General features: G+C 36.4%; 6 protein-coding genes and 1 non-coding gene across 8 annotated transcripts; 4 read left to right on the top strand and 3 right to left on the bottom strand.

The window, feature by feature from the left end:
* Positions 1 to 1,724: 1,724 nt before the first annotated feature.
* LOC148931524 (serine/threonine-protein kinase 52-like) lies at positions 1,725 to 3,904 on the top strand. Its single transcript, XM_089065899.1, has 7 exons — positions 1,725 to 1,797; positions 2,122 to 2,383; positions 2,476 to 2,594; positions 2,670 to 2,875; positions 2,957 to 3,131; positions 3,309 to 3,443; positions 3,539 to 3,904. The coding sequence occupies exons 2-7, from the start codon at positions 2,137 to 2,139 to the stop codon at positions 3,743 to 3,745; spliced, it is 1,089 nt and encodes a 362-aa protein (XP_088922025.1). The 5' UTR covers positions 1,725 to 1,797; positions 2,122 to 2,136; the 3' UTR covers positions 3,746 to 3,904.
* Positions 3,905 to 5,190: 1,286 nt separating this feature from the next.
* LOC148931525 (uncharacterized) lies at positions 5,191 to 7,124 on the bottom strand. Its single transcript, XM_089064816.1, has 2 exons — positions 7,036 to 7,124; positions 5,191 to 5,683 (listed from the first exon to the last, which is right to left on the bottom strand). The coding sequence occupies exons 1-2, from the start codon at positions 7,122 to 7,124 to the stop codon at positions 5,191 to 5,193; spliced, it is 582 nt and encodes a 193-aa protein (XP_088920942.1).
* On the top strand, positions 6,959 to 9,186 carry LOC148931526 (uncharacterized). 2 transcript variants are annotated; one of them, XM_089064138.1, is made up of 2 exons: positions 6,959 to 7,165; positions 7,326 to 9,186. In XM_089064138.1, exon 2 carries the CDS (start codon positions 7,355 to 7,357, stop codon positions 9,056 to 9,058), a length of 1,704 nt encoding a protein of 567 aa, XP_088920264.1. In that variant the 5' UTR covers positions 6,959 to 7,165; positions 7,326 to 7,354; the 3' UTR covers positions 9,059 to 9,186. The 2 variants fall into 2 exon arrangements, with proteins under 2 accessions (XP_088920264.1, XP_088920263.1); XM_089064137.1 differs by having other exon boundaries at positions 7,354 to 9,186.
* A 3,545-nt stretch (positions 9,187 to 12,731) lies between these two features.
* On the top strand, positions 12,732 to 16,322 carry LOC125186287 (type IV inositol polyphosphate 5-phosphatase 6-like). The gene is made up of 11 exons (XM_089066060.1): positions 12,732 to 13,148; positions 13,255 to 13,345; positions 13,513 to 13,581; positions 13,676 to 13,778; positions 13,861 to 13,965; positions 14,054 to 14,783; positions 14,872 to 15,065; positions 15,131 to 15,239; positions 15,327 to 15,475; positions 15,555 to 15,993; positions 16,065 to 16,322. Exons 1-10 carry the CDS (start codon positions 13,119 to 13,121, stop codon positions 15,775 to 15,777), a joined length of 1,803 nt encoding a protein of 600 aa, XP_088922186.1. The 5' UTR covers positions 12,732 to 13,118; the 3' UTR covers positions 15,778 to 15,993; positions 16,065 to 16,322.
* A 724-nt stretch (positions 16,323 to 17,046) lies between these two features.
* On the bottom strand, positions 17,047 to 17,128 carry TRNAS-AGA (transfer RNA serine (anticodon AGA)). Its single transcript has one exon. It is a non-coding gene; the product is annotated as a tRNA-Ser (tRNA).
* Positions 17,129 to 17,205: 77 nt separating this feature from the next.
* On the bottom strand, positions 17,206 to 18,598 carry LOC125196830 (non-specific lipid transfer protein GPI-anchored 21-like). Its single transcript, XM_048095827.2, has 4 exons — positions 18,183 to 18,598; positions 17,993 to 18,019; positions 17,828 to 17,890; positions 17,206 to 17,503 (listed from the first exon to the last, which is right to left on the bottom strand). Exons 1-4 carry the CDS (start codon positions 18,514 to 18,516, stop codon positions 17,310 to 17,312), a joined length of 618 nt encoding a protein of 205 aa, XP_047951784.1. The 5' UTR covers positions 18,517 to 18,598; the 3' UTR covers positions 17,206 to 17,309.
* Positions 18,599 to 19,802: 1,204 nt separating this feature from the next.
* On the top strand, positions 19,803 to 23,040 carry LOC125216336 (folate-biopterin transporter 1, chloroplastic-like). Its single transcript, XM_089063845.1, has 9 exons — positions 19,803 to 20,049; positions 20,610 to 20,845; positions 20,932 to 20,996; positions 21,092 to 21,254; positions 21,550 to 21,698; positions 21,770 to 22,024; positions 22,119 to 22,287; positions 22,367 to 22,459; positions 22,546 to 23,040. Exons 1-9 carry the CDS (start codon positions 19,857 to 19,859, stop codon positions 22,843 to 22,845), a joined length of 1,623 nt encoding a protein of 540 aa, XP_088919971.1. The 5' UTR covers positions 19,803 to 19,856; the 3' UTR covers positions 22,846 to 23,040.
* Positions 23,041 to 24,607: the final 1,567 nt, after the last annotated feature.

Genomic DNA, 24,607 nt, shown 5'->3' on the forward strand with positions numbered 1-24,607 from the left:
TAAACCTCATCAAAATCTTCTAACTCTCATTCTTCTTCTTCCCAAAACTCGATATCTAATAACAGAATAAACCTAGTTTCCTTAGGACTCGGACTCTATCTAACCAAAAACTCAATTAAACCTCATCAAAATCTTCTAACTCTCATTCTTCTTCTTCCCAAAAACTCAATTAAACCTCATCAAACCCTTCTTTGCTCTCTCGCTCCTCCCATGTACGTATTCTTAACAGTTATTCGCTTTTCTTAAAATTACTTTTATTTGCTTCGTTTATAACATATATGCCTGCATTTATTGCTTTTAAGTATACGGAAACGTGACATAGTTCTGTTCATCTTTTTTCATGTGATTTTCTGTTAATTAAGAACAATATTAATTGCCATCGATGGTCGCGATTCCAAATAATTAGGGTTTGCTTATTATCTTTGTCAAGAACAATATTTTTTCAAAGTCAAAATTCCTTTTAATTAATTCTCTCTGAATCTTATAATTTACAAGTCGTTTTACCTATTCCTATTTGCGTTAAAATTTATGTGGAGAATAAAAGAGATAGGAATGCTTATGTTTGATTTTGTAAACTCATTATATTAATTTGGTTGTTCTAGATAAAAAAAATTGTTGATATGGATCCGAGCACGAACAAGGAATTCAAGGGAAATCGAAAGAGTATGATTTTTCGCGCTGATAAGATCGAAATTGTTCAAGGGAATTGTCCTAGATAAAATTGTTGGACTCTTCTAGGTCTTTGACACAAGATGAGTGGCGAAAAAATTGTCCAAATCGCCCTTTGAATGCCTTAAGGGCATTTTCGTCAAGAAAATGTTCAAAATATCTCAAATGATATTAACTTGTAATTGACGGACCTAAAATGATATTTTCAAAGTTCACGGACCTAAAATGATACTTTGGCAAAGTTCGTGGACCTAAAAAGATGTTCCCTCTTTTTTTTAATAATCATGCCGAAAAGAAATGTCTTCACTATATGAAACGGAGGGAGTATTTGTTTTATAATTAAATGTTAATAAAACGTGATGTCTACATATCATTTATAATATAAGTGAATCGTGGCTCCTAATTATGGACTACCAACACTTTTAATAGTGGACAAAGACAGTAATCATTTCAAAAATATATTCAAGTAAGTAGTATAAAACTAATTGGGATATTACTATTAAAAATCATAAATTTTAGACGAATTATTTATTATGAATTTGAAAAATAGTTTTAAAAGCTACAAATTTCATGATAGGTGGCAATTTGTAAAGGCGGGGCATTCTTATACCTAATTTATTATACATGTAGTAACATAAGGTACATAGTAAGATCGAGGGGAGTATTCGCATTTGTCTCCTTCCTCTAATACAAAACCAAATTTAATTGGAAGATAAATCTAATCGAATCATAATGGATAACTATGATTGAACTAACCATATCTTCCAATTTGAAATCAAATATTAGTATATATCTTTAGAACAATTAATTAATTTTATATAATAAATTAACCGGATTTTTGTTAGGTATCTCTATATAGGTAAAACCTTTAATCACGCTAAAGACCCGCTCTATCTCTCTCTATCCATCTTTTTATTGTTACAAATAAAATCTCTCTCTATCTTTTATATCTATATCTTAAATAACATAATTAACCTAATTTCCTTAGGACTCGGACTCTATCTATCCAGAAACTCTATAAAACCCCCTTTCTTTCTATCCCTCATTCTTATTCCCAAAAACTCTATTAAACCTCATCACATCCTTCCTTGCTCTCTCGCTCCTTCCTTGCTCTCTCGCTCCTCCCATGTACGTATTCATTCGCTTTTCTTTGCTTCATTTATAACATATGCCTGCATTTATTGCTATTAAGTATATGAATATATGACATAGTTCTTGTCATATGATTTTTTGCGATTACGAAAAATTAGGTTTTACTTATTATTTTTGTCAAGAACACTATTTTTTTCAAAGTCAAATTTCCTTTTAATTAATTCTCTTTTATATGATTATTATGATTTACAAGTCGTTTTACCTATTCCTATTTGCGTTAGAATTTATGTGAAGAACAAAAGGCATAGGAATGCGTATGTTTGATTTTGTATACTCATTATATTAGTTTGGTTGTTCTAGATAAAAATTGTTGATATGGATCCGAGCACGAGCAAGGAATTCAAGGGAAATCGAAAGAGTATGATTTTTCGCGCTGATAAGATTGATCTCAAGAGTTTAGATATGCAATTGAGCAAAGTCTGGTCCAAGAATTTCGAAATGCAGAAGAAACCTAGAGAGCCGTGGGAGATCGATCCTACCAAGTTAGAACTTGTAAACCTCATAGCTCAGGGAAGCTATGGCACAATTTACCGTGCCACTTATGATGGCCAGGACGTCGCAGGTACTTTCTTCAATTTCAATCTTCTTCTTCGACATAACATGTTAGTTGTTACATTAAAAATTTAACATGTTTGGCATCTTTTTCTTGTGCAGTTAAGTTGTTGGATTGGGAGGATGGCACAAGAACAGCTGCTGAAGCCGCTGAGATTCGATCATCATTCAAAAAGGAGGTTTCGGTTTGGCACAATCTCAACCATCCAAACATCACAAATGTACATATCTAACTTTTTTTTCCAATGCTTCTTTGTTAAAGATTATTCATCATAACAAATTATTCTTTGTTATAGTTTGTTGGCGCGTCAATGGGGTTGCCACAACTGAAAATTCCCGTAAAAAACTCATCGGACCGCTATACCAACGTTCCACCATTGTCATGTTGTGTTGTGGTAGAATATCTCCCGGGTGGCACGTTGAAGAACTATTTATTCCAGAATAGAATAAAGAAGCTGCGATTTAAAGTTGTGATCCAGCTTGCTCTGGACCTGGCTAAGGGGTAAATCTTCGACAAAACATAGTTTTTTCCATTTTGTACGATGTTTTACCTTTATATGATTTGATATCATGTGTGTTGTAGGCTGAGCTATCTTCACGCGCAAAAGATTGCACACCGTGATGTCAAAGTAGAAAACATGCTTTTTGACTCGGAAGGAAAACTGAAAATCGCTGATTTTGGAGTTGCTCGTGTTGAGGCTAGTAATCCATGCGAAATGACCGGTACAACCGGAACCCTAGGCTACATGGCCCCCGAGGTACTTCTCTAAAAGTTAATATAAATCAATATCCTTTATTGCAACATTTATAACAAATTGGTATCATCTATTTAGTGACAAATTGGTACTATATTTCATCTATGGTATTCTATAAGTTATATGTAAATCATTATCCCCTATTGCAATATTTATAACAAATTGGTATCATCTATTTAGGTACTTGAAGGGAAGCCTTATAACCGAAAATGCGATGTTTATAGCTTTGGAGTTTGCGTATGGCAAATATATTGTTGTGATCTGCCTTATCCCGATATTAGCTTTGCGGATATGACTTCAGCTGTTGTTAACCAGGTAAACTTTTTTGCCAATTTTTTTTATGTTAAGTTACAACATTCATCTACATATGATTGTTAGTCTAATGATTAATCTTATCTAACATTTGGTAGAATCTACGGCCGGACATACCCCGTTGTTGCCCTAGCTCTCTTGCTAGCATTATGAAACGGTGTTGGGATGCGAATCCGAATAAAAGGCCGGAGATGGACGAGGTTGTGAGGCTGCTCGAGTCGATCGACACCACTAGAGGCGGCGGCATGATACCGGAAGATCAGTCGCCTGGCTGTTTTTGCTTTGCCCCGAGCAGGGGGCCGTAAAAATGCTCTAACTTATTTGAGTGATTACAAAACATTTGTTGTCAAGAGATATTCATTTTTAGATTAATTTATTTCTTGGCTTTTTTGTTTTTTTTTTTTGTTTTTGACGAGGATTGCTCATTTTGTTCATACTTTAGTATCTTATTAGTAAATCTAATGTTTCGTCTATTTTTAAAGTGGGGAATTTTGTGACTCGGCTTTTCAAGTCGAGTTATATTAGTTGCAATCCAGTCATATCAAAATAGAGAAGAATTTAATTTTGTCATATTTTGGGTCTGCACATATTTTATGTTTGAAATTATAGAGTGGGAGAAGGGAACTAATATACTAGTCCTTGTTCCCTCATAGTTGAGGCTAATTTGGCATTGAATTTTTTATAGAAAAGATATTTATTGTGTTAAATAGATAGATAGATAAAAGAGTGAATCGGTACAAATTAGTACCCAGAATTAGGTCGGATTTTGGATTTATACCTTCCAATCTTCGGATCTATTAGAACTATTAAAACATGGTTTATTAAAAAATACCTACTTATATTTGAAGAAGATATTGGGGCGGTAAATTTTAAGGTTATATCTCTATATGCCTTACTTATACTAATGTTACTTATTTTATTATGAATTTTTTGTCCTAACTTTAAAAGATACTAGTATATTCGTCGGACCAACAAAAATTATTTATCAGTACTACTTTAGTATTTTTCACATTAAGGTACAATTTAATTATTTCATAAAACTAATTATAAAATTAATTAACTTTAATTTTGTGTACACCCTTTTTGATTGTGGAAATTAGGTAATGCATTTCTAATAAACAACGAAAAAGTGGTTTATAATAATTGTTTAAAGTATGATCCAATTTTTGTTAGTTAGTTAGGGCATTCATAATAGAAAGCCCATGGCAACCAAAAAATTTGTCCACTTTAATAGTGAACAAGCCCAAGCCACAAATTACTTTTTTTTTCATTTTTTTATATTTTAATTTAACTAGAATAAAAATTATCGGACTATAATAACTCTAAAAAAATACATAATTTAATAAAAAAAAATTGAAACCAAATCTTTGTTATATTATAGAAAGGAGAAAATTATACAACGAAAATTTTATAAAAACACTAAAAAAACACCGCCACCCCGCCGCCTACTCGGTGGCGTCATCAGAATCCGCCGCTTCTTCTTCACTAGCTTCATCACCGTCGTCATTGCCGCCCACCGCTCCCTCCGCCGCCACTTCCTGCCACCCCAACTTCGACCTCTACCTCAGTATGAGGTCCTAGTACATCCTCTTAGTGACCGGGTTGGTTGACTTCTCATACAAGGACAAGTTCTCCTGAAGTTGCTTCGTCATCTGCACCTTCAGGGTGTTGCTCAACGCCGCCGCGGCCGGCCACTTGGGCGCGATGCAGAGAGTTGGGAGGCGGATCTAGCTTCTCGGATGGCGGAGTGCTAGCCCTGTGGACGTGGGCGCCTAGAGAGTGTCGAGGGGGGCTCTTCCGAAACGTCGCCGTTGAGGTCGAAGGTACGGGAGTCGCTACTGCTGCTGTAGTTGTCGGCGACGCTGAGTCTTGTCTGCTTCGCACCAAGAGCATGCTCTTCCTCGCAAATGTCTCTGAATTTCAGGGAGTCCCGCAGAACGAGGAATTCATCCCAGTAGCCGAACTTGGGGAAGCCTTGAGTATTGAATAGCCGCATCGATAATGCTTTTATGTCGGCTTTGCTGCGGCCGCTCTCAGCAGAGCGCATTTGGTTGTTGTATATGCCAATGAACCTCTTGAGGGCTTTAGTGATCCTGCCGAACTTCTTCCGGACCTGGTCGTGTGTACGGTTGGGGCTGCCTGGCGGTTTGAATCCGTTGTACACTGCCACGACGCGCTTCCAGAAGCATACGTCGGTCTGATCCTTGCCAACTATGGCATCCGTCGTGACCGCCTCCCAGGCCCTGGCAATAGCAACGAACTCCTTCGTTTTGTACAAAGACCCCCATCGACCGCCACCGCCAGGCGCTACTACCAACGTCACCGCCAGTGGCGGACCCAGGATTTTTACACTGGGGGGTCCAAATTACTACTTCCTATGTTCCATAGTAGTAGAGCCACTTCTTTTCGGCAGGAGATTTAGAAAATATATTAAGTGAAGAGATAATAACGTAGGAATACAGAGAAAAAAGTAAGAAAGAGAATAAAGTAAGGAAAAATTGTTACTTTTTGCTAAATACGTAAATGACTCTATTATGATGGAGTGGAAGGAGTATTAACAATCGTTGCATATTTAGTATTGATTACACCAGAAACAAATTGACATAAAAAACGGATGAGAAGAGATAAATAATTGGAGAATGACCAATATATATTAAAGATCATTACTTTATGATCTTATAATAGCAATATTTACACAAATGGGAAAATAAATAAAAATGACAGTCTGAGAAAATAAAAATAATTAATTAATTAATAGTTAATGAATTAATTATAAAATAAAAATGAATTAGGTAATAGGAGTAGATAAATGATGAACTAGCCAAGAGAAAAACCTTCACAAATGAAACTATTTAATAGAAAATATACAAAGAATGAAAGTAGTTGTAAGAATTAAACTAATTAAATAAGCAAGAATTTGAAATGAAAATGTAGGAAAAGGAGCCAAAAAGAATCGAACCCGTGATAAAATGGTTATCAGTCGCCTGTGGCAACCAACTAAGCTAGCTAACCCTTTTGAAAATATGTCATAATTATAAAATATATAGTAATAGCTAAAAAGGGTGGGGGTTCCAAGGAGGCCCCATGCCCCCATGTAAGTCCGCCCCTGGTCACCGCCCCCGCCGCGGCCCTTCGTGGCTCTAGCAATAGTGAGCCGCGGATACGGATAATCATACTAAGACGCTTAATTTGTGCTTTTACCTAAATTATTATAATCCATTTTTACTTACTAAGAACATCCACAATAGGAAAGCCGCGGTCGAGCCGCCCCTGTCGAGGAGCCTTAATGTTATCAGAGAAAAAATGGCATCTAAAATGTGATTATCCATTGTCCATAACATGTGCGAACTTCATTTTCTTGGTACCATTTTTACAGTTTACTCTTATCTATATTATTTTTATACCATCTTTATATGGAGCATTACTTTTTAAAAATTTTGAACTAATATAAATTAAATTAAGTGTTACACTAATTTAGAATAAAATTTGAATTTTTTTTATTTAAATAAGTATCTACTCCTATTTCTTTAACTTTTATTTTTTTGAACTGTTGGATATTCCAGTAGTTAAAACTGTTTGAACACCGTTTCCAAACTTGGATCCGAGCTCTCTCCCTCTAACCTCTTCGTCTCTTCGAAATTTTATTTTACTGTTTCGACCAATTAACTCTGCCATCTCTTCCATCGTTGGAGCACATTAGTAGAACTGTAGAAGGATACCAGCAAGTATGTTATTTTGATTCCTCTCTACTGCACTATACCTGCTCGAAGAAATGCTCCTTTGAAATTTTGCACTTGATTTTTTCGGTTGAATTTGATTTTTCATCATTGTCTATCGATAATTGCAGCATTTGTTAAACACATTCCTTTTGTTTTCTATAATCAGGATATAATTTTTGTTTCGATTTCATCAGAATGTTATCAAATTCGAAGATTTTCTATTCTTCGTGGCTGCGGCAGGCTTCGTTTTCCTTGAAGAATATTTACAGAGGAGATTATGGTCCTAATGTAAATGGAGTTAGCCCTACATTCCTCAATCGGCTTTGCACTGTTGCTGATCCAAGGGTGGATGAGTCGCCTGCGCTTCCCGATTGGGTTCGATTTTCCGGTGAGGAGCCGGATGAGGCACGCGCTAAGAAGTCGAAGGAGGACGATTTCGTGCCTCCCTCGGTATCTTACTGGATCGAAAATCACCAGATTCGTGCTCGAGATGTTGATGTGAAAAGCCTAGTTAATGATATAGTTGAGACTGATATTGATAAGGTGAGTGAGGTTATGAAGAATCATCACCTCAAATTCAAATCCCCTGATTCGGTTGTGAGAGCTCTGGAGGGTTGTGGTGTGGATTCGTCCGAGGGTTTGGTGGAGCAAGTGTTGACGAGGTTCAGTTGCGACTGGATTCCAGCGTTCGGATTCTTTAAGTGGGCCGAGACGCGCAATGGGAGCCCTCATTCGGCTCGTCTTTACAACTTGATGGTCGACAATTTGGGTAGGACGAGGAAATTCGATGTTATGTGGGAGCTGGTGGGAGAAATGAAGAGCTTGGAAGGGTATGTCACGCTGGACACGATGACTAACGTGGTGAGGCGTCTTGCAAGGGCCGGGAAGTATGATGATGTGATCGAGGCGTTCGAGAAGATGGAGGTGTATGGAGTGGAGAAGGACGTCACAGCCGTGAATATGGTGATGGATGCGTTGGTGAAGCAAGGAAGCGTTGAGCATGCTGAACGAGTTCACCTTTACTATACGGATCGAATCCCTCCTAATTTGCGGACGTACAATGTGTTGGTCCACGGATGGTGTAAAACTAGGCAGATGGAAAAGGCTAAGAAGACGATTGATGAGATGAAGGAGCTCGGGTTCTCCCCGGATTCAGTCACCTACACTTGTGTGATCGAGAGCTACTGTCGCGAGAGAGATTTTCGCAAAGTGGAGGCCACATTGGAGGAGATGAAGGGGAAGGGTCTGCAGCCGAGTGTGGTGACATACACGGTTCTAATGAGCGCGTTTTCAAAGGCGAAAGAAACAGATAAGGCACTCCAGATTTACGAGGAGATGAAGCAGAGTGGGTGTTCCCCTGATGCTGCCTTCTACGACGTCTTCATCCAGGCTCTAAGCCGAGCAGGCAGGCTGAAGGACTCCGATGCTGTCTTCGAGGACATGTCGAGGCAGGGAGTTTCTCCCAAGGTGGCGACATACAACACGCTCATCCTCATCGCTGCTAACGGGTTGCAGGAGGAGAAGGCTCTCAGCATACTGAAGAGAATGGAGGAGGAGGATAAGTGCAAGCCGGATCGAACGACCTATGCGCCGTTGTTGAAGATGTGCTGCACATTGAACAGAATGAAGGTGCTCACCTTTCTGCTGAGCCACATGTTCAAGAACGACGTCGGTATGGATCTTGGGACGTACTCGCTGTTGGTGAGCCGCCTCTGCAGGAACGGGAGGCTCGATCGGGCTTGCATCATGTTCGAGGAGATGGCGCGGAAGGGGTTCGTGCCCATGGATTGCACGTATAAGCTTCTTGTTAAAGGGCTCGAGAGGAAAGGAATGCTCCAAGAGAAGCAACGAGTTGAACAAATAATTAATAACCTCAATACTGGAAAATGTGTCGCATGAGTACTAAATTATTTGTCGCTTATTTTCTGTACAACGTTAGAAAATTATGAACAAGCATAGGATATCTCTTGACAACGTCTGCTCAAAACCATTGTTTTCGTCAATTATAATCTTATTAGTTTTATTTAGGGGAGAAATGTTTTGTAAACATTTAGTCATCGTTACCATTATTTGTTTTCAATACATTAAAAATTATTATTGATGTCATAATTCTGCATATGAATTAAAAATCTAAAAGCATTTGTTTGTTTTCTTTACAATTTCAAATAAATAAATAAAATAAGATAACTAACTTTGATTTTCATGTAATTTATAAAATTAAATATATCAATATTATTTTTTAAATTATTAGGATCAAATTAAATATATAAAATAAAATAAATAATATTAAACGTATATTAATCGAGTGTGGTACGGATGATTCAGACCAATGGTTTTTAAAAGTAAGAGCAATATTTTTATTTTGGCATGAGAAGTAATTTACATTTACCAATCTTGGTATATAAATGTGTTTTAACATTGTTACTTCCTCTCTCCGTAAATAGGAATCCCGTTTTTTTTTATTTTGGTCAATTCGTGAATAAGAGTCTCGGTTCATAATTACTATAAACGGTAAAAAGACTTCACATTCCACCAACTTATTTCACTCATATATCATTTAAAACTAGAGAGCAGAATCTCCGCTGTTTTGAAAAACATAGCACATAGTGTTGTGCTTAAAACACAAAAATTATTGAATGAAACGACAGCACATGGAAATATCTTCTCTATTTAGTTATGTTTCTAACATTAAAAATATTTAATGAAACATAGCACATTGTGTCATAAATGTATGTTTTATATTTTGTTCGTGTATTTTTTATTTGACATTTTTTTTGTATTTGTAAGAATTTTAATATATATAACTAACTGAATTTTGGAAGGTGTTTAAATGAAAAACTGTTTTTAAAAAGTATTATACCACAGAAATAGAAGGCCACTTGCTGTCGTTTCATTCAATAATTTTGGTTTTTTAAGCACAACAAAATGTCCTTTGTTTTCCAAACAACAAAGGATCGACAAGTGTCATTTATATTTCATTAATTTTTTTTCAATTTTTTTTTAACTTTTATTAAAATTCGTTTAAAAAAGAAATGAGACTGTTATTCGCGAACAACAGGAGTATTGGTGAGATTCCTCTCACCAAAAGTTCTTGATTCCAATTATTCTTAAATATTGTCCACCAAAAGTTCTTGATTCCAATTATCCTTAAATATTGTCCCTCTCAAAATTAGTTTTCAAGGGACATATTATTCATTTTTGTTTGATTGCCATGAAGATGATTACGTTGGTGTTAATCACGTCATGAGACGACGTTAAGTAATTGATAACCGCAAACCAAATAACTATCCCATTTAATTATTATGCGAATATTCTTGGTGAATGTGATTGATTAACAATGTATACCATTAAACAAAGTGCACGTAGCGAATTTATTCATCGTCTTTAAGATTTGCCGCCATGAAATGGTGGCATTCATGGCGGCAAATCACTATAAGTAGTACATGACATTGAAAATTTATTATTTCAATTTTTTTTATCAAAAATAAACATAAATTTATTATCAGAGTTACGATAGATTCGAACATTTTAAATGCGTATATAAAAGTTATATATTTTTATATTAACACAATTCAAAATGTGTATATTAACGACTTAAATTTATAGTTTTAACTTTTAAGGACTAATACACATTTATCTTAAAATTATATGACAAAAAATAATTTAAAATGTGTATTCTTATCAGTTTTACTATTATTTATTTATTTTTCCTTTGAAACTGTCAATTTAATTACACTGAATATACTGTAAAGGCAATACATAGCTAGGTTTATGTTAAAATGACAACACCTCTTAAAATAACATCGTGACACCATATATCCAGCAATATTATGAACGCTACACAACAATATTATAAACGTTACACAACAATCTATAGATTGTTGTATAACGTGTTGGATATTGCTGGCCGAGAAATTGTATACAATGTTGCATATTGCTGGCCGAGATTTGACCCTTTTTTTTATCACATGGCAGCTTATTAGCTAGAAAGATGGTATGATGTTATTTTAATGACCCCTGTATAGCTATATATAACTAACGATAATTTTAGCTCTTCAATGATATTTTTTTTTCGCAATTGGAATACTGAAAAAAATAAAACATAAATCGTCCACAAAATAATAGAGATTGACAAATTAAGATGACATCCCATGTAATGGACTTAGACAAAACCTTAATCATCAAAAACTTTGGGACCCAAAATCGTGGATTCCTCACTTAGTGGGATTATTTTATCCTTTACGACTAGTATTAGTGGGATTATTTAGTATATGCCGTTGACTATTTATTTATTATATATTATTGTTTTTATAGTATATTTGTGTTTTAATATATTATAGTGCTAATTAGTGTATTATCAATTTATCTTCCTAAAAAACTATGTTGAGCACACCAACGTCTCCACTAATTCACACCAATAGTGTTGTTTTTGTGATAGTATTTGCTACTGTTGCATATATTTGCATGTTTTCAGTAATTAAATTATTGAAAATTTAAAATTCAAATATTGATGAGCATTGAAAAGGAAGGGCCACTGACGAGGCCCCCCTAAATTGAGACAGCAAATCCCATATTTCGAGCCTCACATTTCATCAATATTCCCCACAGTTTTCTGTCTTTGTTAGTTTTAGGCCCTCCCATCACAATAAAATTTATCAATCAAAGTTTTATTAAAAAGATTAAATCATATAAATAGCTATTTATATGGTTGAATTCATATATATATATATCCACAGTGACCAGTGGGTATTATTTTTGAACTCAAAACACACATAAGTAACAATATAGCACTAATAAGTTAGGTGAAATTGGCAGATGTCTCCTTACAAAATCTTGGTATAATGGTATTAGTACTATACACCATCATCCTCTTAAAAATTTGAACTCTTTCTTTTTTAATACGTCCCCTAAAAATAGAAACTTTCTATTTTAAGAATTTTCTTTCTCTCAAATAAGATGAGATCTATTTCTTACTTAACACACTTTTCTTTTTATCTCTCTTATTTTATCAATTTTTCATTAAAATGAGATGAGATCTAGTTCTTATTTCTATTCGAGTGCTAAAAGTGCCTATTTTGTTAACTATGAGTTTATTGAGGTACTCTGACAAACATTAAGATTAATCAATAAACATATAAACATGTTCAATAGCACTAAATGTCCCAACTATATTAACTATCACAATTTTTCTAGACTTTAACCACTCTCGAGAACACACTTCTAAATAAAAAGTGCATCAATGGTAAAACAAGTATCCTTAAGACACAAACAAACTCCAAAACCCATCTCCAAACATTCCTAAATTCTCACAGACAAGCAACACCAAAACCCAAGAAAAAGAATTACCACAACATTGTATAAAGCAACAGTACAACATCAAAAGAAGTCCAAGAAAAGAAAATCAGTGTTAATCTCTGAAGAGACCTTTATCTTTACATATAACAACGTCCCTCTTTAATTGCTTTATTTCAACTTTGTTTTGTTAGACCAAATGGCAAACACAAATCAAGATATATACACATATACAGCTAAAAGAAGGATTTGTTTTGTATTTACCCCTTTTTGTCATATCTACAACACTTTTGCTGACTTATAATAACAGTAGTACAATTCAAGATCTTAATCATAATTTGAAGGAATTGTGTTTGGACTTGTATGTTTGATTAGTGGAGTAGTAAAAGAGAGCATATTTTAGAATATAAACTCAATTGAGTGAGAGAGAGAGAGAGAGAAGGGAGTAAAGGCTGAACTTTATTCTAATCAAGTTATACACTTTGGAATATAGAAGGAGGCTGATTCTGTTTTTCAAGAAAAAGAAAATAAAGAAGGTCCCTCCCTCTCATGTTCATAGCAAGAATGGAGAAATGAAGATTGGTTGAAATTTGGAAATGCCACTTAGATTTGGATGTAGAAGCATTGCAGAGAGGGAGGTGTATGCATGAAGCAATAAGTGGAAGCCATGAAAGATGCAAATTGCAGAGAGAGCAAGGTTTTCCACCTTACCACTTCGTTCAGCAATTCTTGAATTGTAAAATAGAAATGATTTTTATAGTTATGTAATCATAAAAATGATATCTTTTTGGTTTTATGTGAAGCTCTCTTGGTCAAAGAAACTGGTTAGGAAATGGTTCAATATTAAGTGCAAAGGTGAGGAATTTCAGGCTGTTGAAGAAGCTGTTTATGGAGGTGAGAGTGAATTTCTCTCTGCATTTAGCTAATTTTTCTAATTTAATTTCTTTTTCTTACCTAAATGTTTGAAGTTCTTAATTTTTTAATGATTAGCTGCTTCATTAGTGCTATAAATGATGAAATTTGGCAAAATTAGTTTGAAGTGTTGATTGCTTTCATTTTAGGGGGTGAAATGGAGTGGAGAAGGTGCTTCTCTGAAAGGGAGCCATCTACAATCAAGAAAAGTAAAACAGGTGCTTTATTTATGGCATTGCTGTTTTCATCATAGTGCTATGCTCTTGAAATCAATCCTTTGATATTGAAGATGTTGTTATCTTGGTTTATCAGAAGATTCAGCAAAGAACATGAAACGTTCAAGGTCCCGGTCCCGGTCCAGGCAAGGGAGAGGCTATCTTGATCATCCCCAGATTTTAAACATCCAAAACTACAGGTTAGATTCTTCTCAATGACAGGCATTGTGGTTGTTTGCGGCTCTTGGTTGAAGTTCTAGAATTTTCTTAATTTTCGAGCAGTGTTTTCGTGTCAACATGGAATGTGGGAGGAAGGCCACCTAGGAGCAATATGAACTTAGATGATTGGCTTCACTCAGCTCCTTCTGCAGATGTATATGTTCTAGGGTATGAACATGATCATCAATTTTTTGATGCTACTTGAAATTATTCATCTATGGCTTCTAAAAGACTTTGTTATTTTCAATCTTGGCAGTTTTCAAGAAATAGTTCCTTTGAATGCCGGCAACATTCTTGGAGCAGAGGACAACGGCCCGGCTAAGAAGTGGCTCGCCTTAATCAAACGTACACTGGACAATGCTCCAGGCACTAGTGGAGTCGGGGGGTGCTACACACCATCTCCGATCCCTGATCCAGTCGCTGAATGGAATGCAGACTTCGAGGGATCGTCCAGGAACAAAGCCTCAACCTTCTTTCCACGTCGGTCGTTCCAAACACCACCACAGCGCTGGAACATGGAGAACGACATGTCAATCCCACAGACTCCCCTTGATAGGAGACTCAGTGTGTGTGACAGGGTAATTTTTGGTCACAGGCAGAGTGACTTTGGTGCGAATGTGAGATGGGGCGGTAGACCTAGTGACTGCTCATCTAGCCAGAGGACGAGCGACTTCTCTTCTGGCCCTCGTCCCAGTGACTACTCATCTGGACCCCGGCCTAGTGACTACTCCTTGGGTCATAGGCCTAGTGACTTTGAGGATTATCTGACTAGTGACTCGCCTAGCACGGTCTTGCAGCCGAGGGCTTGTGCTCTCGCAGAAGATGCATACGGAGAGCCAGGAAGATCGAGATACTCTTTGGTTGCAAGTAAGCAAATGGTTGGCATCTTTCTCACTGTTTGGGTTAAAAGTGAGATGAAGGAACATGTGAGAAACATAAAGATTTCATCTGTTGGAAGAGGATTAATGGGATATCTTGGTAATAAGGTAGCTGATTTATGTTATAACATTACAAAACTTAAATTCTTTTCTACATTGATTAAACTAAGAAGGCATTACCATCCTTTGATCACAGGGTTCCATTTCAATCAGCATGATGTTGCACCAGACCAGCCTTTGCTTCGTGTGCAGTCATTTGACGTCCGGTGAGAAGGAAGGAGATGAGCTTCGTAGAAATGCTGATGTCATGGAGATCCTAAGGAAGACACGGTTCCCACGTGTCAGCAACATCAACGATGAAAAATCACCCGAGACAATCCTTGAACATGAGTAAGATTTTCTCAAGAAAATTTTCTGTCATGTGCATAGATTTAAGCTTGAATTCTTGAATGTAGTCGAATAATTTGGCTTGGAGATCTGAACTATCGGATAGCTCTTCCCTACCGATCTGCCAAAGCTCTCGTGGAAATGCAAAACTGGAGGACACTGTTAGAAAAAGACCAAGTATGTTTTGACACTCTTTCTTATACCATGTCTGTTCTTTATGATGATATGAAACCTTAAAGACCGATGATTTGTGTCATCTGACAGCTCCGGATAGAGCAGAGACAAGGCCGAGTATTTGATGGATGGAAAGAAGGGAAGATCTACTTCCCACCAACGTATAAATACTCGCACAATTCAGACAGATATGCTGGTGATGATATGCACCCGAAGGAGAAAAGACGAACTCCAGCATGGTTAGGCTCTCGTTTATCATGATTCGAATAAACCTACTGAAAACAATCCATTTACTTGTGGTTTTGTGTGAATCTCAAGGTGTGATAGGATCTTGTGGTACGGACGGGGTCTGCAGCAGTTATCCTATGCACGAGGCGAATCTAGGTTCTCAGACCATAGACCAGTCTCTAGTGTTTTCTCGGCCGAGATCGAGCTAGTCCCCAACCGGTTCAGGAAAAGCACGAGCTGCTCAGGCTCCAGAATACAGGCCGAGGAGCTGTTACCCTACACACAAAGCTATACTGAACTCTGCTTCTTTTGAAAAAAAGTGTTCGTGCTGCATTGGCATCCCATATTCCCATATCATTCGTACACACGCCATCTTTGTTGCTCTCCCCTCGTCTAATTGTTTTCGTCATCAGATGTGAATACTCACAGTTTTGGAGACCTAACCTTACACACCACTGATCATGTACTAAGTACACTTCGTTGTAGAGTCTAATTATACGAGCCGTTGCAGTCTTCTTCCGCAGCTAAGGTATCGAGAAAACCACTCTCATTCTCTCCAAATTCATACAAAAATTTAACAGACAAAACTTTCTGTTGCAGGATGTAATCTAACAACTGAAGATGCCAAGTAAAGTACAAGATTCTTGTTTTATTTTTATTTTGAGGATTCTTTGATTAGTTAGAACTTAGAATAGGATCATAGATTGTTGACAAAGTTGGATAACTAGACATAGTCAAAATAATCATCCTTCTTTAAATTGAGAAAGCTGCAGTTTTCAATGTGAGAAAGTATTGGGAATCTTGATGTAAAAAAAACACTCATTGATAACATGATAGTGAAATATCAAGCTTGTTTTATGCTTGTTGCCAATGATTTTACTGAAAAGTTGGTTGCTTTGTGCCTCCACATTCATTCTCTGTCTGCTTTTCCTTTATGTCTGAAAATGAAAAGATAAAAAAAACAAAAGCCTCTGAACCTACCAAAAGCAAAAGACAAGTTAAAACATGACTAACCCTCACACAAAACATGAATACATATGCCTTGTTTAGCTGCATATTCAAAAAAATTACTCAGAATCAGAACCATAAAAGTAGCAAAAGAGTCAAAAAGGCAAAAGATAAATTTGCAAATGATTTAATTTTTTTGCATGTTATTTCTCTTTAAAACTTTTAGAAGAAGTGTCAATATCTATTTTGACATTTGCAGGGAAAACAGGAGTGCTATTTGAAATAATATCTATCTGCTAAAGAAAATGCAATTCATATTATGCAGAGACAATAATGGTACCTTTTGATAGATTTGAGCATGCATTTTGTTAGAAAAACAAATTGTTATAAATTTCACGGTTCAGGTGCGGGTACCCGTTCCAACACCCCTACTTAGTATCGTAAGGAAATGTTTGGATTGAAACAATATCTTTGTATCATCAATTTAACAGGATGTTGGCAAATGAATTAAATTGGATTTGCAATTTAGAAATTAGTAGACAGGATGTTGGCAAATGAATTAAATTGGATTTGCAATATAGAAATTAGTAGATTTTTATTTTTATTGCTCTGGACAAAATAAAAAAACAAAAAACGTGGACGGCAGGAGTCGAACCTGCGCGGGCAGAGCCCACATGATTTCTAGTCATGCCCGATAACCACTCCGGCACGTCCACTAGTTTACTTTGTTTGTTAGTTTTTTCAATTGTATTTTATACTTGAGAATACATCACAATTCATAAATAAAAACATGAAACAGAAAATATACTCCTATAGTATTATTCTTCATAGAGAAATTCTTATACAAATAATGAATCAATGAAATCCAAAATCCACAAAAAACATAGCATATACATATCAACAAAAGTAGATGAGAAAGACCCCCATCATCGCTACAAGAAGAGATGGAAAAGCACTTGGAGATGGCTGCGCAGCCGACAATGTTGGTCGCATCCCTGGTGGCGTAAGCGTCGGGACTAGGTCACTTTGTGGCGTCTGAGGTGGCGTCATCCTAGAAGACGGTGGTGTCGAGGGCTGAGGAATAAATGGAACTGAAAGATCATGTAACATCAGTGCTACTCAACTCTAATCAATTGCCAAAAATATAAATATACATGCCTGAACAGAGTTGTGATCATATAACAACCAGTTGACATCACAGAACATATCAATTACCAACTTTCATTATAAAAAAAAATCTACTGATATTCATGAATCAACGATCTAATATGTTTTGTGAATCAACAAACTAATATATATGGTTGTCAATCTCATTTTAATAGCGGTCTTAGGGGAATAGGACCATGCCCAAACATATTTAAATTTACTTAAACCAAAATTCACATCATATATGGAATTAAAAATTTAAATAGTACCTTGAGGAATTGAAGGAGGAGGTGATCTATTATTTGGTGCAGACGGGTTTGAATTCCTTGGTGCTGTATCGACCAAAATCATCAAGATTTATTAATTAATTATGCCATAACAATAAAAATTGATGATATGCATAAATAGGAGTTGGGAATGGATTATAAATGTACCTGGAGCTGGAACAGGGCTAGCTGTGGCTGCAAATTGAGGTCAAATAAGTTATTAATATTATTAAGCATATTGAAATTTGATAGTTCAATAATCACTAGAAAAATAATAAATACTCCTACAAAATTAGAGACGCAGTTACTTGCATTTGAAAATTTTGAAAAAATAAGCTAAATTTGATAGGTTAATTACCTCTGCATTCAATTGGGACTCCAGATTGGTTGCATGCTTTAGGAAGGGAGATTGCGAGAGTTCGATTGATGGGAACTTGGAAAGGTACACCTCCCGTCACAATCTGGCACAAGCAATCTTGGCCGTTGCTCATGAGGTCTCTCAACGAGTTGCAGCACGCTGAAGTTGGCGACGACGCGTTCGACCTGGTCGTCAGGTACCCTATGCACGACCCGAAGCTGCGTAGCATGGGCCCTGTGCAGGTTGTGTTCGTGTTCGTGTTCGACTGCGCTGCCGCATACGGAGCGAGGAAAGCTATGATAATGAGATTTCCTAATACAATCATGCTTTCCATGGATGCTTGTTTAAGGAGGGAGAGAGAAGGGAGGGTTTATTAGTTATAGATGGCATGGTTTAATTTTGTAAGAAAAAAGGAAGAGAAGACAAGGCTAGCTCACCTACCTTAACTGTATTTTGGAGGGTTTAGGTGACCTTGTTACATGTCAAGCTAATCTTTTCTTTTTAGAGTATGATGATGTTTTAGTTAAATTCTTTGGGTTGAGACTGAGACCATGAATATTAGGATGTCAATCCACAGCTAGGGTTGGTAAACCACATAACTAATCCTATTTTTATCTGTCATCGTGATGTTATTGAATAAGTCTTTGTAGAAATTCAATAATAATTTGCATTTCTTTCTTGTGATTAATTTCTGTACGTGCGTCACGATTCCTCTGTTCTAGTTCCCCCAACTTGTTGCACTAATTACCCAAAAATGAAAGAAGGGGAGAAAATACTCAATAAGCTCTCAAGCTATATAGCGTACAAAAATCCAAAATTCAGAACGGCCAAATCAAAGTAAAAGAATAAAAGAATTAATATTTACAACTTTAAAAAAGTTGAGTTTTTGCCATAAACTTTAAATCTGATAAATTTAAATCTGATAAATGATATCATGAACTTTATCTGAGTTTGTTATTTGCCACTAGCGAAAAAAAGTCCGCCAAATGATATCATGATACAGATTTTTTTTTCATAATTTCTCGACAATAACTTCGATAGCTTCAAGTTTTTCAACATTTGAAGATATTTTTTCTTGAATCACACTCTCCAAAATTGTTTTACAATCCGTTAATATAGCCGAAATTTTTTCGCTAACGGAAAATGACAAACTCTAATAAAGTTTGTAATATTATTTGTCAAGTTGAAAGTTTGAGGGAAAAATCTAATTTTTTGAAAGTTAAACAATATTAGTGCTAATATCTAAAAAATAAAATGCGAAATTAAGTAGATATTACAACCACTCCATTCCTCAGAAAATTAATGTAACTGGAGAAACTCATTTTAGTTAACTAAATTTAATTAGGAAAGACCCATTTCAAATTCAAAGAGTTGAAAGAATTTGGTAACTCAAACATTTCATATTCAATATGTGTACTTGTCAATTACATATATGCTGAACTGGAATTTAACTCAAATTTAATTGTTAATCGATTATCGTTAACATATGTCTTAATTAAATGTTCTTGAACTATCGCCCACAATTATTCTTTATAAAATAAAATAAAAATTAAATAATTATTCCTAGTGGATATTTAACCACCACCAGGGGTAGTTTGGTCAATAAGTTTTTTTGTATGCTAAGAGTGTCACTGGTTTTTTCATCTTCTTTCTATCCGAGCTCTACTTCCATTAATGGCAACGAGATCATTGAGCTCCACTCAATTCCCAATTATACCCTTGCCACACCACAATATCACCTTCTTATCCCTCGGTCACTCCCGCTGCAAACCGTCGCCTTCCGCTTCGATCATCCGTCGCAACTTCCGGCTGAAACCACCTCCGGATTCAGCCACGTATATCCGGCGCGGCTCCGATTCAATATGTGGTCAGTCATATCTACGTTTATATGCTGAGTCACATTAATGGCTGAATGTGATGATGAATTTGAATTTACGCACTTCCTACTTTTTTCCTGCTAGTTATGTTTTCTGCTGTTTTAGTTAGTAGATTTTTTGAAGTTGATGAATGTTGTGAAGAAGTATCTATTTTAGTATTTTTGCAGATGATGCAATTTTCGAAGTGTTACTCCACTATTTATGTTTTAGTAACTTTCATTTGCGGATTTTGTGGATGATGCAGCTACTGAACTAGAGGATTTAATTAGCTGAGACTTGTTATTTGGAGTAATCTATAAAAGTAGGATTACTACACTAAATCATATCCAGAACTCTTGTAGATCACTGAATTCGCTTATAAAGAAATGGAAGCTGATTTCTGATTTTTACCTAGAATGTGGAAATTTGAAATGATTTGAATCTTTATGATATAATTATACAGAGGTTGTTTCTTCTTGTGATGGTAGTTTGCATCTCTCTCTCTCTCCATCTCACCCCTCATTCCCTCTCACACACACACATCCCTGATTAATTTATGTTCATTATGAAGCTGCCGGGAAGGGGGATGTATTGACGAGCACTGAAGATAAAGCTGTTAGTTCCTCGAGCAAAGCGTCCTTGTACAGAAATGGAAATTCTACCGACTCCATTACTTTGTTTGGGGTTGACTTAACTGCGGATAATATTGCCGTTGCTATGGTATATTTCGTGCAAGGTGTTTTGGGACTTTCCAGGCTTGCCGTCAATTTCTACCTGAAAGATGACCTGCATTTAGACCCTTCAGAGGTATTAAAACATACTTAATTGGCTAGAGAGCGGACATATCTCATGTGAAATGTAGTCACGACTTACATTTCTGTATAATTGACTAGACAGCTATAATATTTGGCGTCTCATCATTGCCTTGGCTTGTTAAGCCCCTGTATGGATTCATCAGGTAGAATCACTCACCCTGATTGTCTATCTCTTCTCTTTCCCTTTTACAGTAGAATGAATATATATTCTAAACCTAGTTATGAATGTGTTGTGCAGTGATTCATTCCCTCTCTTTGGCTACCGAAGAAGGTCATATTTGGTTATTTCAGGACTCTTGGGTGCCCTCTCATGGAGTTTGATGGCAACCTTGGTTGATAACAAATACAGTGTTGCATTCTGCATACTTCTGGGGTCTCTGTCTGTTGCATTTTCAGATGTAGTAAGTATATGGAGATATATTTAGTGCAATTTCACCTTACTGTGTGCATTCTTTAGTGTCAAAATATGTCGAATTATATTACTTTGCTTTGCAAACTGACATAAGTTTAGAATATAGTGCTCTCTCTGGCTTCCTGAATCATGTATATGACATGATGAATATCATTTACTAATATTTTAGAAATTTAGTTACACTACTGTATGCATTATAATACAGATCACCTTGGCTTATTAATCATCATCTAGACAGCCATATGCAGTCATTTCAGTTCTTATAAAGATAAAGCATGATGCAGGTTGTGGACTCCATGGTTGTAGAGAGAGCTCGTGGTGAATCACAGAGCATTTCTGGATCCCTTCAGTCACTCTGCTGGGGATCATCAGCTTTTGGAGCTATTATAAGTTCCTACTTCAGTGGATCATTGGTGGGTGCTTATGGTGTGAGGTATACCATATGATCTATCTCATCATTATTACTTGCATTGTTCTTATTCATGATTTCTCAAGCATCTGCAGGTTTGTATTTGGATTAACGGCTTTGCTTCCACTAATAACATCTGCTGTTGCTGTCCTTGTGAGAGAGGAGCCGGTGCTTGGCCCAGCAAGGGTGCTGAATTTCTCACTGGATAGATCTAGCTTTCTTGAAAGTTCAAAGAACACCATCACACAGGTTTGGGTTGCGGTAAAGCAGCCTAACGTATTACTTCCCACTCTGTTCATTTTCCTATGGCAAGCAACGCCTCAATCTGATTCTGCCATGTTCTATTTCACGTACGTTGGTTCTGTGAGCACTTGATAATTCTGATGGTTCCCTTTTTGTTGTCGTCTTGATGATGACTCTTAACCGCGATCTTTCTACTCTCAGAACGAATAAGCTTGGTTTCACTCCGGAGTTTCTAGGACGCGTGAACCTTGTTACTTCCATTGCATCGTTAGCCGGTGTTGGACTCTACAATGGCTTCCTGAAAAGTGTTCCTCTGCAGAAGATATTTCTCATGACTACTCTCATTGGCTCTGCTCTTGGATTAACTCAAGTATGAATCCTCTTCATCCATCCTTATGAATAAAAAATCATTTTTATTATTAATGAATCACACATTTGGCATATGTCAGGTTCTACTAGTCACTGGATTGAACCGGCAGATTGGTATAAGCGACGAGTGGTTTTCAATTGGCGACTCATTGGCCCTAACAGTTCTCAGTCAGGTACTGATAGCAGTGTATCAAGTGCATACATCTGGAATATAAATTTCATTTGTTTAGAAGCTCAACGAGGGAATTTTTCTTGTCAGGTGTCGTTCATGCCTGTTCTCGTTTTAGCTGCAAGAATCTGCCCAGACGGCATGGAGGCTACTCTATTTGCAACGCTCATGTCGGTTTCAAACTGTGGCAGTGTCCTTGGTGGTTTAATCGGAGCTGGACTAACTCAGCTCCTGGGCGTCACGAAAGATGAGTTTTCGAATTTAGCTTCTCTGATTATTCTTTGCAATTTGAGTTCATTGCTACCTTTGCCTCTACTTGGCCTCCTCCCTCAAGATATATCTGGTAGCGATTCTAACGAGAATGCTGATGTTGAAACAAAGTCGAATTGAGTTTAATGATACCTTATACCAGAAGTAGTTGTATTATGAAAAGTTGGAGCTGTATAGATAATTGTAAATAGGCAAATGGTAGTATTATTTTCTCAGATAGATAAAATGCATCAAGTAGCTTTGGATGGAGTATTAAATTTTCTCGAGCATGTATAAACATGGGTTGTATTTCATTGTAACCTATGTTTTTTTATATTCCCTCCATCCCATATTTTAAATATGCAACATTTGAGAATCGGCATTGATTTTTATGTAGCGTTTGTTTTGTGAGTTAATAAAGAGAGAGTAAGAGAGATGAAAAAGTAGAGATAAAAGATATTTTTATTTTAGGAAACATTTTATTTTTAATAGGACGAACTAAAAAGAAAAACGTTTCATTTCTAATAGGACCGAGAGAGGATTACGTTTCATTTCTAATAAGACCGAGAGAGGATTATCTAAATTTGTAAATCTATCACACGTCTTGATTGATCACAAATTTTGTCATCATTGATAATTTATTTCCGGTTAGAGAGCCAAACATAAATTACTCCTGTTTATCCTAGCCGTATAATGCATTCCACTATTCTTTTAAAATTAAAGCTTAGTCGAATTAAGAATCGCAATTCAGTTTTACTCGGTTAAATATCTGTTGGAAACTTGGTACATAAACTTGGCAGTACATGATTTGGCAAGAATAATATAATTCAAAAGAATAATAGAAGAAAGAGAATGCTGAATAACTCTCCCTATCCCATAAAATTAACCCATAAAATTAAAGATATTTAGAACAACATGAAAATTAATATATATTAATAAAGTAAGAGAGAGAAAAAGAAAAATAGTTAAATTAGTGTTAAAATCGAACAACATTTTCTCTACATGTACAATTAAAATATCAAGAAGTACAAATTCCAAAAAATGATTAAAAGAAAACACACAATTCTCACGAAAACGGCGATGCATATGCCAAATTCCTCTGTTAAATTGTCGCTCGCAACGTGCAAAAAAGACGCCAACAGCAAGCATTTGCATCGCTAGCATCAACGTCATTCTCAAATTTTATGCCACATAGCACCAAATGGCTTCTGCAAGGGGCGAATGTTCCACCTTAAAAAATTCATTTATGCTACTTTTAATAATTAATTTAAATATTTTGAAAATATTCTTATTTATGTTTCTTTTTAATTCATTAAAATATCTTTATGTATATTTTTTCCCCGTACATATACATTTGTTGTCCCTGGCACCAATCATAGCTCCTTCAGAGCATCCGCAATAGCGGACGAAAAAACGCACGCCCTAGCCACCGGCTAGCGGCTCGAGCGTTGCGGACGGCGAATGGCTAGGCCGAGAGGGGGGTGGAAGAGCGGTCGTGCGCGGTCAGGAGGCGTTAGCCGATCACTCGGCGATTGCTCGTCCGCTATTGTGCGGCGTTGATCAACGAGCGATCGGGAACCACATTTTTATTTATTTATTTATTTTTATTTCAACTCTATATATATGGCTCGTTGCGCTTCATTTCATTCGCATTTGGTGTGCTCCAGTCTCGATGGCGACAGTGAAGGATCTAACACAGTTGTGGTATACTGACTGCATTGTCGATGTCATGTACGCATGTATTATCATGCACAACATGATCGTCGAAAATGAAGGTCAAGAACTGACTGATGGGGCCGTTGAAGATGTTGCCTGTCCAAGCCACGGTACTGCCACTGCTAATGTACGAATGGGGATACCCGGGAGACGCCGAAAGGATCCAAACATTTGCTGATATGCGCCA

Source organism: Salvia hispanica, chromosome 2, assembly GCF_029641045.1.
Source record: "Salvia hispanica isolate PSC_SH4W2 chromosome 2, Shi_PSC_v1, whole genome shotgun sequence".
Lineage (NCBI taxonomy): Eukaryota > Viridiplantae > Streptophyta > Magnoliopsida > Lamiales > Lamiaceae > Salvia > Salvia hispanica.

What these genes read in the sequence shown, in the direction of transcription:
- LOC148931524 (XM_089065899.1), top strand. Translation starts at nt 2,137, where the DNA reads ATGGATCCGAGCACGAGCAAGGAATTCAAGGGAAATCGAAAGAGTATG. An exon ending in ACCATCCAAACATCACAAAT is followed by an intron (nt 2,595 to 2,669) that starts GTACATATCTAA and finishes TCTTTGTTATAG; the next exon opens with TTTGTTGGCGCGTCAATGGG. An exon ending in CTTCAGCTGTTGTTAACCAG is followed by an intron (nt 3,444 to 3,538) that starts GTAAACTTTTTT and finishes AACATTTGGTAG; the next exon opens with AATCTACGGCCGGACATACC.
- LOC148931525 (XM_089064816.1), bottom strand. Translation starts at nt 7,124, where the DNA reads ATGGAAGAGATGGCAGAGTTAATTGGTCGAAACAGTAAAATAAAATTT. An exon ending in GGGAGAGAGCTCGGATCCAA is followed by an intron (nt 5,684 to 7,035) that starts GTTTGGAAACGG and finishes TGCTATTGCCAG; the next exon opens with GGCCTGGGAGGCGGTCACGA.
- LOC148931526 (XM_089064138.1), top strand. Translation starts at nt 7,355, where the DNA reads ATGTTATCAAATTCGAAGATTTTCTATTCTTCGTGGCTGCGGCAGGCT.
- LOC125186287 (XM_089066060.1), top strand. Translation starts at nt 13,119, where the DNA reads ATGAAAGATGCAAATTGCAGAGAGAGCAAG. An exon ending in TGAAGAAGCTGTTTATGGAG is followed by an intron (nt 13,346 to 13,512) that starts GTGAGAGTGAAT and finishes CTTTCATTTTAG; the next exon opens with GGGGTGAAATGGAGTGGAGA. An exon ending in GAGACAATCCTTGAACATGA is followed by an intron (nt 15,066 to 15,130) that starts GTAAGATTTTCT and finishes TCTTGAATGTAG; the next exon opens with TCGAATAATTTGGCTTGGAG.
- LOC125196830 (XM_048095827.2), bottom strand. Translation starts at nt 18,516, where the DNA reads ATGGAAAGCATGATTGTATTAGGAAATCTCATTATCATAGCTTTCCTC. An exon ending in AGTCCCAATTGAATGCAGAG is followed by an intron (nt 18,020 to 18,182) that starts GTAATTAACCTA and finishes CTCAATTTGCAG; the next exon opens with CCACAGCTAGCCCTGTTCCA. An exon ending in TAGCCCTGTTCCAGCTCCAG is followed by an intron (nt 17,891 to 17,992) that starts GTACATTTATAA and finishes TGGTCGATACAG; the next exon opens with CACCAAGGAATTCAAACCCG.
- LOC125216336 (XM_089063845.1), top strand. Translation starts at nt 19,857, where the DNA reads ATGGCAACGAGATCATTGAGCTCCACTCAATTCCCAATTATACCCTTG. An exon ending in CCCCTGTATGGATTCATCAG is followed by an intron (nt 20,997 to 21,091) that starts GTAGAATCACTC and finishes TGTGTTGTGCAG; the next exon opens with TGATTCATTCCCTCTCTTTG. An exon ending in CTGCTCTTGGATTAACTCAA is followed by an intron (nt 22,288 to 22,366) that starts GTATGAATCCTC and finishes GGCATATGTCAG; the next exon opens with GTTCTACTAGTCACTGGATT.